The sequence below is a fragment of the Polypterus senegalus genome, chromosome 13 (genome assembly GCF_016835505.1).
Source record: "Polypterus senegalus isolate Bchr_013 chromosome 13, ASM1683550v1, whole genome shotgun sequence".
Classification (NCBI taxonomy): Eukaryota; Metazoa; Chordata; class Cladistia; order Polypteriformes; family Polypteridae; genus Polypterus; species Polypterus senegalus.
In genome coordinates this window covers 71,209,983-71,222,311 of record NC_053166.1, presented here as the reverse complement: position 1 = coordinate 71,222,311, position 12,329 = coordinate 71,209,983, and the positions used below count along the sequence as shown (strand labels likewise).

The window sequence follows — 12,329 nt, the reverse complement described above, 5'->3', positions numbered from 1 at the left end:
AATAACTGCAATCAAGCGTTTGCGATAACTTGCAAAGAGCCTTTTACAGCGCTCTGGAGGAATTTTGGCCTACTCATCTTTGCAGAATTGTTGTAATTCAGCTTTATTTTAGGGTTTTCTAGCATGAACCGCCTTTTTAAGGTCATGCCATTGCATCTCAATTGGATTCAGGTCAGGACTTTGACTAGGCCACTCCAAAGTCTTCATTTTGTTTTTCTTCAGCCATTCAGAGGTGGATTTGCTGGTGTGTTTTAGGTCATTGTTCTGTTGCAGCACCCAAGATCGCTTCAGCTTGAGTTGACGAACAGATGGCCGGACATTCTCCTTCAGGATTTTTTGGTAGACAGTAGAATTCATGGTTCCATCTATCACAGCAAGCCTTCCAGGTCCTGAAGCAGCAAAACAACCCCAGACCATCACACTACCACCACCATATTTTACTGTTGGTATGATGATCTTTTTCTGAAATGCTGTGTTCCTTTTACGCCAGATGTAACGGGACATTTGCCTTACAAAAAGTTCAACTTTTGTCTCATCAGTCCACAAGGTATTTTCCCAAAAGTCTTGGCAATCATTGAGATGTTCTTAGCAAAATTGAGACGAGCCCTAATGTTCTTTTTGCTTAACAGTGGTTTGCGTCTTGGAAATCTGCCATGCAGGCCGTTTTTGCCCAGTCTCTTTCTTATGGTGGAGTCGTGAACACTGACCTTAATTGAGGCAAGTGAGGCCTGCAGTTCTTTAGACGCTGCCCTGGGGTCTTTGTGACCTCTCGGATGAGTCGCCTCTGCGCTCTTGGGGTAATTTTGGTCGGCCGGCCACCCCTGGGAAGGTTCACCACTGTTCCATGTTTTTGCCATTTGTGGATAATGGCTCTCATTGTGGTTTGCTGAAGTCCCAAAGCTTTAGAAATGGCTTTATAACCTTAACCAGACTGATAGATTTCAATTACTTCTGTTCTCATTTGTTCCTGAATTTCTTTGGATCTTGGCATGATGCATAGCTTTTGAGATGCTTTTGGTCTACTTCTCTGTGTCAGGCAGCTCCTATTTAAGTGATTTCTTGATTGAAACAGGTGTGGCAGTAATCGCGCCTGGGGGTGGCTACGGAAATTGAACTCAGGTGTGATACACCACAGTTAGGTTATTTTTTAACAAGGGGCAATTACTTTTTCACACAGGGCCATGTAGGTTTGGATTTTTTCCTCCCTAAATAATAAAACCATCATTTAAAAATTGCATTTTGTGTTTACTTGTGTTATATTTGACTAATGGTTAAATGTGTTTGATGATCAGAAACATTTTGTGTGACAAACATGCAAAAGAATAAGAAATCAGGAAGGGGGCAAATAGTTTTTCACACCACTGTATACACACATATATATATATATATATATATACACACATATATACAGTCTTTGGGGTGCGGGCAACTGTTGCTGGGGGTGCCAGAATCCATGAAGGAAGAAAAATGAAAAACATTATTTGTACAAAATCTTAATTTATTTATCCATTCCTAAATAATTAAATGGGCAGGCTATTTTGTATCAGTGCAATACGCTGCTTGTTAAAACGGATGACTCCCGCTCTTACGTGCAAGTCTGCGTGGATATTATGAACTATCGTTCTGTTCAAGTTCTATTTAAATTTTAAATAGAAGGAATTTTTATTTAGTCGACAGAATATTATTCCGGAATAAATCAACTCAAACCTTAAATAACTTATAATATTTTGCTCTCCATAAAAATATATCCTGTCTAAATTATACAAGTTAGAAATAAAGTAAACGTTAAAAGAACAAACATTCAAATTTCTTTACTCTTATGTAATTTTATATAAAAAATAAACTTAAATTTTAAATATCCCAAAAGATTTTGCTCTCCATAAAAATATATCCTGTCAAAATTATACAAATTCAAATATGAACATGGTGCATAACAAAACCTGGAAATATAAATAAAATTTGTTCTTTTCAGCAATAACAAATCAAATCATTCAGTTGTCTTTGCTCTTATGTCATTTTATGAGAGCTGGACGCCTGGCATCTTTTTTTGGCAAGAAGTTCGTTTATGTTTGGTGTGAGGTTCTGTGTTGTGGAGATTCTCAGGATGGACTGCAGGTGCTCATCAGTGAGGCGACTCCTGTGTGCTGTTTTGTTAGTCTTCATGACTGAGAAGAGCTTCTCACACAGATATGTGCTACCAAACATGCACAAGGTTCGAGCCGCATGTAGACGGAGCTGGAGCATTTCTGCGGGAATGGAGTGAATAAACTGTGCGGGCCTGCAGTATCGTACTTTGCCTTCAGTGTGCCATTACACTGCAGCTCAATCCTCCATCTGAATCTGCACAGGTGCAGTTTCCACATCGACGGCAAATGGGTTGCGAAACAACTGAAAATTCTTTTTTTGTTCTTGAAAGTCACCAAAGCGCCGTGCGAACTCAGTGCTCTCAGTTTATCAGCAAAGTGCGATTTGGGAACACCGTTGTGCCGACTTGGTTCAACATTACTTGGCAACAGGGAAAGTGGGGCAAGTTGCACTGGTGCATTTGTGTCTCCCATAAAAGTAGCTTCACTTGAAATCACTTTGTGATTTTGCACGGTAAAACGTCTGCTGAAGTGTCAGATTCTTCTTTAACTCTTCTGCTTTCTGTATCTTGTGCATTGCATTCAGGTCTTTCAGGTTATCTTGATGTTTTGTCTCATAGTGCCGTCTTTAGATTAAATTCTGTAATTACAGCCACATTAGCTCCACAAATGAGACACACGGGTTTACCGGCAATGTCAGTAAACATATACTCAGACTCCCATCGGTTTTAAAGTCTCTATGTTCAGAATCACCTTTTCTCTTGGCATCGTGTGGCTAGCTTGCAATAACTTGCAGCATCATAAGCTAGACTTGATCAACGTGGTAAGTGTTCGGCAAGGCAGATGAAGCGCTGCATTATGGGATCTGTAGTTTATTGTGTTACCAGCGCTTCATCTCCCCGGGCCATTAATAACAATAATACAGTATATAAAATGATCTCACTGGCCGGATTTAATTACACGCCGGGCCGGATGTGGCCCGTGGGCCTTGAGTTTGACACATATGGACTAAATAGAACTTGAAAAGATATATTTTTTCGAATGTGATCGCGCAATTCAGATCGAGTTGACGCGCACTACAGTACATCGAGCCCGCGTGCTATTGTGGTTTTGCCTGCGTGCCTCAATAAGTTACCCTCCCCTCGCTCTTACTTTTTTACCGTTCATCTAATGAATACACTGAGTATGGCTTTACCAAAACAATCATTGATCGCGAATAAAGTATCCATTATTCATAAAGCTTCAATTGGTGATCTGTCTTTCTGCGTTAACCGCATATTTTTTGATACGTCTCAAACCAAGGGGGTGCGAGGGTAAAATGAATCGGGAAGCGCTGTTAAAGTTAAAATGAATAAAAATGCGTGTGTACATACTCAGTGCATCCCCTCTCGGGAATCGAACCTCGGACGTCAGCGCTAGAGGCGAAGCCTCTACTATTAGCCACGGCGTGTGGTTTGTCTATTTGAGCGTAGCAGTGTAATTCGGTTTTTGTTCAGCACTCTTTGGAACTGTTGCTTTTTGTCTGTTGTCTGTTTTTTCGAGCTCAACTCCATTACAGTAAATGGAGAAAAATAGCTTCTAGTTATGACCATTATGCATAGAATTTTGAAATGAAACCTGCCCAACTTTTGTAAGGAATCTGTAAGGAATGAGCCTGCCAAATTTCAGCCTTCTACCTACATGGCAAGTTGGAGAATTAGTGATGAGTCAGTCAGTCAGTGAGGGCTTTGCCTTTTATTAGTATAGATATTATATTCATTGCTTATATAGGAGTCTTACAGTGTGATATTTATTTCTTTTGTCCCGACACTTGGCATCTCTTGTTAGTAACCAGTTTGTCAATATCAGGCTTGAAATCTTGTGCAGTTGCAACTTTTATGAGGGATGAAAGGTGCTCGACAGTAAGTCTTGAGTGATGTGGGGTTTTGGTAGCTTTCAAACAATTGCTCACAAAGGTAATTGCTTCCGAACATAGACAGTACTCTCGATGCCAACTTACGGATCTGCACATACGAGGGTGGCAGGTAAGCATACAAGCCTGGCACACCAACTTTGTTGTATTTTGATTTCAGAATAGAATCTGACTGCAGTTCAATCAATTCCATTTGGATATTCTCAGGCGCATTCTCAACGTTGTAAGAGAACAGCGCCAAGTTCTGTTCGCGTGAAATCACGAAAATGCTCCATGAATTCATTGCTCAGTAATTTAATTTGGAAAACAAGTCCTCCAAAAATCTAATTTTACTTTACTAAGTTTACTTCAAAGTTTATATTGTAAAATAAGCTGATATGCAAAAAGCCACCTGACCTACACTAATTTTACAAACTCAAAACCACAAAAATATGTTAATAAACAACTCACCAACTTCTGGAGTCCACTTCAGATCTTTAGCTGTAGTATGCACTAACTATTCGTTACAATACTAGCACAAAATTACGTAAAACTAGAGCAAAAAAATGTGAAAATATGCGAGCTATTACTTCTCGTGATGGTCAGTTCTGCCCAGAGGCCAGTCTCAGCAGCCCAGCCAGTAGTGTGGGGGGGTGGCTCTAGGCTTGTGGCGGCCCTGGGCAGAGAAAGAATTAGTGGCCCCTTTGCCCACCAATGTCAATATGTTATCTTATGCACCACGGATGGCAACGTCCATTGCGGACACTGCATAGCCACCTCGTGCTCATGACATGCTTCTATATGCGCGTGTCTGTAACTTGAAAACCAAGTGGTGGCCCATGATATTCTCATAACGGCAGAACGTTATAATACTACATATAGCTTACTGCTCAGACTCTAGCGACATTAGTAAATACAGCATACTAATTAACAAGAAACACAATGTTTTTCGGCCACATTGCCATCAGCTGCATTGTTATTTTCTCTTTCTGTTCTATATTCAATACCATACCATACCATATTTATTTGTTGAGCGCTTAAAAACACAGCATTACAACTGACCAAAGCGCTGTACAGTTACAACAAGCAGGACTAAAAGCAAAATATTAAAAATAAACATTAAGAGAGAATTAAAACAGAGATACTAAAAACAGGTCAAGGGACCAAATAAAATAGAGAAAATAGCAAAAGACAAGTGGAAAATGAAACAGGTTAAGAATTAAAAGCCAATGTGAAGAAGTGCGTTTTTAGGCGAGATTTGAATGTGGCGACTGAAACGGCTTGCCTAACCACTAAGGGCAGGGAGTTCCAGAGCCTGGGTGCACAGACGGAGAAAGCCCTTTCACCACGAGCTTTAAAACGTGCCTTGGGAACGGTTAGGAGCAGCTGATCTGTGGATCTAAGAACACGAGGGGGATTGTGACAATGGAGCAAGACACTCAAATAGGCGGGGGCTAGACCGTTTAATGCCTTATAGGTTAGGAGGAGAATCTTAAAATCGATTCTGAATCTAACCGGCAGCCAGTGAAGGGTTTTCAAAATTGGTGAAATGTGTTGGATTCTGCTACTTCCAGTTAGAAGCCTTGCAGCCGCATTTTGAGCCAGTTGGAGTCTAGAAAGTGTGGCTTTACTGATACCAAAAAGGCAGGAATTAGAGTAGTCAAGCCGGGACGTAATGAATGCATGAATTACTGATTCCAGGAGGTGGTTAGAAAGAATAGGCTTGAGTTTGGCGATTCGCCTTAGATGGAAAAAGCAGGATTTTACTGTGCTGTTGACTTGAGCATCCATTTTCAGGAACGTATCCATTTTGATTCCAAGATTGGAGACAGACGAAGTTACTGGAATGGGAAGAGAAACGAGGCCAAGGGGTGGAGCCTGTTTGCAGTCGGACTAAAACAATGACCTCGGTTTTGAATCGTTCAGGTGAAGGAAGTTTACAGCCAGCCAGTCCTTAATGTCAGATAGGCAGTCGAGGAGAGGTTTGGTGGAGTCAGTTGGCTTGAGGGAGAAATAAATTTGGCAGTCGTCAGCATATAGGTGATATGAAATTGCATGCTTTCTAAAAATTGCACCTAAAGGCAGGATGTAGATTGAAAAAAGTAGTGGCCCTAAAATGGAACCCTGGGGAACCCCACATGGGAGTGGGACTGATTCAGATGAAAAATCGTCTAGCATGACTCTGAGAGTCCTGTTGCAGAAATATATATATTGGCATGGCGGCCCCTGGGATTTGACAGCCCTGTGCAGGTGCACAGTTTGCACATGCCTAAGGCCGCCCCTGCTGCCCGGTTCTGCAGCCTAGCACTTCAGTTGTGACGTTGCGGCTCATTAACTTTGGTCAAGGCTTGTGACTATACTAGCAGATGACATTTCCGGTACTGTAATGCCATGGGAAAACGTACTTTTGTCAGAAGGCAGAAGTAAGAAAAGTCAATAAGTAACGTCGAAGATGCAGAATGATTCAATCACAAATGATAGTAATCATTTTGTATAAGTTCAGTGCTAACTAGGATCTGTCATGCGGGCCACACAGATTTTTGTTGCGGGCCGCGTGTTTGACATGCCTGAGTTACAAAATGGAAAACAATCTTTGACAACTTTGATTCTTTATGACAATATATTGAAAATAGTGGGTTAGAAAATGAAAAAAAATATGCTTTGCTTATCTAGATGTGTGTTTTACTAACAATATCCATTTATTCTCGAAAACTTACCAGTGCTGCATAGACCTCATTCTGCACCTGGCCATCTTCAGGAAAATCAGGAATTTTCAAAACCTGAATATTTCCAAAATCACTCCTATAACATTCCTGAAAAGAAAAACAAGAATTCATAACCATGATAAATGTAACCTGTGCAAAGTTTGTTTCTTCCAGCAGAGCTTGTATTTCAGTGCAAGATTGCAGTTATTATGTCCATTTAAAAATCCTGCTTGGTTTAACATAATAAAGTGGGGAAAAACACTAATGTGCTTTTAACGCAAAAAAGGGCATAATTATTGCCACGATTAAACCAATGTAATTATTTGAGAAATAAAAACACACCACTTATGCATGTTTCTGTGACTGAACACCTGTGAGTTGCAATTGTTTCATCCTGTAGCGTTGGAGACATGAGTGAGCTGAAATGATGACAAGATTATCGAGTTCAGCATCACTGAGAGCTCAAGCCTATCCTGGCTGTACTTGGCACGATAGGATTCCACCTTGGACAGGCTGCTGCCCTCACACCCATCCTCGCGTACATTTACAATGGTAACAAAATGAGCTGCTCCATATGTTCAGTCCGTATGGAAAAGAACCTTATTTAGTTTGTTTGAAAACTTGCACAATGCCTAGACATTTATGTGGTTTAATTCATAATACTTTAAAGCATTAGAAAATCTCTCCAGTGATAAGACAGAGATCCACAATTAGCGGGGTTACTTAAACAGCATACTTCATTGCTGAAAACAAGTTTGCAAACATTTCTATTAAATTTACTAGTATAAAAACTAAAATGTGCCTAATGTAGCGAGAACACATACAACAACTATTTGAATAGTATGGGAATGAATGAGATGTCATCTCAGGCAAGGAGTAATTACTGTACTTAAAATCCAATTCAATGCTTTATTCTTGATTACTGTACAAACATGAGCAATTGCAAAATCAAATTGCAACAGAGCAAAGGCTGGTTTACAGGAATTCTGAATTAGTAATAGCAAAGTTAAATTAACTAAAATGCCACAAATCTAACAAGGTGATTTTCTGACCAATCTGGTTTGAAAAGTGTATTGTTACAAAAGAGTGTCTTATTTATTTATTGTATTTATTTATATTTATTGTATAAACAATAAACATCCAGAATTGCCCTGGCATTCAGCAATTGACGTGGCAATGATATAATAATGTGATTTTTTTTAATTTTTCGTACTGATGTTAAGCATTGCCTTTTCAATTAGTAGAGAAAAAATGTCAGTGGATCATTTTTTATCTACACATGTTAAAATAAATCAGGTAGTCCACGATTATCATATTCTTTGCAGCTACATCAATAGGGAATTTCCCCACTCTGTTCAGTTTTATTTTCTGTTTGGAAAATAAACAGAAATTACATAACAGGAAATTTTACAATAAACATTCTAGAACTGATGATTTAAAAATCTGACATATCCAGCACATGATTTTTCCCATTTGAAGTTGTGATTTTAACAACACAATATTGTAAGTCAATTGCTGGTTTGGGAAACACATCCCACCCAATCATTGTCCTTGTAGAACAAAATTCATTGGAGTAATTTTGCTCAACATTTATGGACTTCTAGTATTGTACAATACTAATAACTATGCCAGAATAGGTTCAGATTGAGTGTTTTTTTTTTTTTGTTTTTATGTTGGATGGATTTATTATAATTGTTTTGCCAAACGGTAATACTAACAGACTATAGCTATTACCAAAATTGCAAAATAATTGTAAGAAACTCTATTCTAGACTGAACTGTTCTGCACCTAAAATGCAATCAAACACAGAACTAAACAAAGAAAACTCTGTAATTTATCCTTCCTTTAAAAGTACCTATTGATCATTAGTGCTGATTGGCAAAATTTGAAAAAGCATTTTTCGCAGAGAAATTGCTTGGATCTCCTATGACCTTGTTTGCCAAATTTTTCCATGAAAATTCAAAATGTGAACGGTTTAGATTAATCTTTTTTTCCCAGTGCCCCATGATGCTTTGTGAAGTTAGCATAACATTAGAGAGCTGTAACGGCCATGTTGGTTGGGGAAGGCCTACCCCTTCTCATCCATCTTCCACTACCTACCATTTGAGTCATGAATGTGCAGGCCTTTCATGCATAGGGACTGTAAATGTAATCCAATTTAATCTTTACAATGCTGCACTATCTGAATAATTTATGGGGTATACACACACGTGTGCACTGTCACTATTTGATCTGGGCAGCATTTCCAAAAAAATGACTCATCTTAGTGATTAATGAGCAACTTTATGATGCACCTATGTAACATACAAGCCACTTTCTTGTGGGTTTCTCAGGCCTCACTTAAGCAACCACAGTAAAAGCGAACATGCAGTTGTACTTTATTAGTCTCACCCCTGAAATCACCTACAAAAAAGCATCCTAAATTGACTGAAAAGCAATCAATTGATAATTACCTGTATATACATTTTCATTATTAGTCCTTCAGTAGATTGAAATGAATTTATGAAGAGTAATATCAAGTGAACAACACATCATAATTTAATAACCAAACCATATTAGCAAACACAAACATGTATAGTTTCTAAGAAAAATATAAAAAAAAAAAAATAGTAGTCACATGCCATTAAAGGAAATCACACTTTTGGAAAAAGGAGCCCGTTTTCATTTAGATTATAGCACAGTGCTTTTGTTTACTAAATGACATGTCACGTTTGACGCCTTTTCCAGTGATTTTCAGTCATAGCCTTCACTTACATAATCTAAGTAAGAGGCAGTTGGCGGCATGCTACCATGAAGGCCAGTCAAATTGTCTCATATATCCTGTGACTCATTCCAACTAGCCTTCAATTTGCTCCGTCAAATTTCAAGTTAAACATAAAGTAATAAGGAGCATGTTTGCACCTAAAATAGAAAAGAGGGCAGTCTGTCTGATGACTCAGGTTTTACATATGATACAACAGAAATGAAGAAAAAGTGGTTGAGACTGCAATTCGCTGTACTTGCTAACCCTTCATAAAGCACCATCTCGGGTTAGGCAGCTGGCTATTGGCTGTCAGAAACAGGAGCGAGCAAGACTGTACTGTAAGTCATCATGCAGTCACTAATAAAAGGCATGTTCTGCAAGTTTCTGTTGTGCAAATTGTGAATATCAGGTAACGTAACGTGATCAACAAGACCAGTTAGTAAGTATGCACTCAGATTAGAAGATGTGGTGTCAGCTTAAGAAATGCAGCAGCATTTCGAACAGCAAGAAAAACAAAAGTGAAGAGAATAAGTCTGCATATAATAACCTGTTTTACTCTCTTTCACAGTGACACCACCTGAAAAGCCTGGTGACAATCTGTAAATTCACTGTGTATATATTTAATTTATATAATGTCATTTTTCTACAATAATTAAATGAAGCATTTAAATTTTATCAAAAATTCCCACAAATCTTTGAATGGTGCACAGTGTGGTTACTTCTCAAATATACAGGGAATAACTTGAATATTATGCCATTTAAAAAAAAACAATCATATGTTGACAGAAAAAGCACATTTTATAGGTATGTCTATACCCTGATTTACACATATTGTAGGTTTGCTGATGTGCTGAGTTATCTTGTTCTTTTGCTACTGTCTGAGGATTAGTTACAGTTGTCAATAGGTTTGCTTAAAGCTTAAACCTGCTATCATCCAGTAACCACCCATCACCAAACTTATAATTTCTTGCCTTTTCACACAATGTGAAGTTGGCTCAGTGAAGACACTGTGGGTATTCTCAGGGCACTTGGTTGCAATACCCATAAAAATTCCTTAGGAACTGCAAAAATCACATGTGCTTTTAATGCAGAGAACCTTTATGGCAGGTGTTACGAGGTTCCAAAAAGCTTGGTGTATGAATTGGTATCAGTTACAGACCACTGGCTTAGTTTAAATAATCATTAAGTGTTGCACTCATGAACTGGTGGTCTATAACACACACACATAATTCAATTGTTGTTTTTGTGGATGAAATTCCTTTTATTGCTGTGGTACTGTCTGTGTTCAAACAGACAAGAAGGCAGGAATGTACCTGTAGGTAGGTAGATAGATTGAACTTTATTTATCCCCAGGGTAAAAATTAATAATCCACTCAAAACTAGTTCAGTTCCTCCTTCCCAAATTACTTCAATGAAATTTGCAGAAAATATTGAAACATTTTCACATTTTTTTCAACTCAAGGCAAAGCAAATTCACTGGGAATGCTCATCGTTACTGACCATATATTACAAAAAAATGTGTCTCACTAGTTGTTGATTCATTCAGAATTCTTGGATTTTTACATTATATTAAGCTGTACTAGCACTGTTTTTGACACACAAGCATTAAGAAACAGAATACAAATTCAGAATACTTAAACACTGGTTGATAAGGCATTCAGTCAATAACATTCATGTTATGTCTGCTCAATAAGCTTTGCTATAAAATTTACTTTAGTATCATACATTTTATAAGAAAAGGAAATACAGCACAGACCTCATTTTGAGCTTGGCCATTTTCCTGATATTCTGAGACTTTCACAATCTGAATATTTCCATAATTGTTCCTGAAGCACTCCTGCAAACAAAAAGAAAGTCATCAGCTAAGTGAAATTTAGAACATTCTGCATTAGTACTAACTAAGTACTATTACTTGCTTGACTGGTTTGTTGCATTTTGCTTTTGTTATTTTCAAAAGTCAATGTCCCCAGTGGACATTTATAGGCCAACCCCAAATGAGAAGTATTTATCACTTGAATGTATTATACTCGAGAAAGCCATATATCAATATTCAACAAAAAATACAATGCGGTGTACCACAAAAACAAAAATGATCAACCCATATAAAATTCTATTAATAACCTACAAAGCTTTAAAACGACCTTGCGCCAAACTACTACTACTACCTGACTTTATAACCCTTCTTTCAGTTTACCTCTATCAAGATGCTCATGTAACCTGTGTGTGTGTGTGCTAGACCATCAATTATGTTGTCTATTTGGCTTTTCTCTGAATTTACTATCTTACTCTTCTTTATTTATTTATCTGGTTTAGTACAATGCTATATACTGTATACCCTGCCGTTCTTTCTTAAACACTGTGAAGTGCCTTGAGCATGGGAAAGGCGCTATATATATATAAAATGTATCATTATTACTATTATCATTGAACTTGAATTTTTTTTTGTTTTTCTGAATACATATTAATTAAACTAATCATTTTGAAAATTAAAAACGATCTTTATGTTAATTTTTGTAGTACTTGCAATAATATTTAGAATAATGAAAATCTCTTAGAGGCTGCACAGAGGGCAAAGAGGGAGATGTCAGTTTAAGAAGAAAAAGGGAAAAGTGCACTTATTCCGGGAGAAAAAAACTACATAAAATCAAAGACCTTAGGTTATGCAAGGAATATCATGCCGTTTGAAATGCTAACTTCTATAAGACATACATTCAGCACATGTGAACAATCACTATCAGTGATTGTGATTTTATATATTATTTAGATCACCAGATCCAAACTGCTATGGCTGTTTCAGGGCACCCCAATAACCAAGCACCTATCCACCAAGGACAAGAAAATAGTTTTGTACCAGGATGTTCTAATTTTTTTTTTTTTAATTTTATTAAAATCAAACAACATTCCAT

General features: G+C 37.7%; 1 protein-coding gene across 3 annotated transcripts in view; it reads right to left on the bottom strand.

The window, feature by feature from the left end:
- The window catches only part of mbd1a (methyl-CpG binding domain protein 1a), a 315,995-nt gene that overhangs the window by 16,602 nt on the left and 287,064 nt on the right, over nt 1–12,329 (bottom strand). For all 3 annotated transcript variants that reach the window (XM_039775021.1, XM_039775022.1, XM_039775023.1), the window contains 2 exons: nt 11,180–11,260; nt 6,693–6,788 (listed from right to left, as the gene is read on the bottom strand). In XM_039775021.1, the coding sequence (XP_039630955.1) occupies nt 6,693–6,788; nt 11,180–11,260 (177 nt within the window). The remainder of the gene's footprint in view (nt 1–6,692; nt 6,789–11,179; nt 11,261–12,329) is intronic.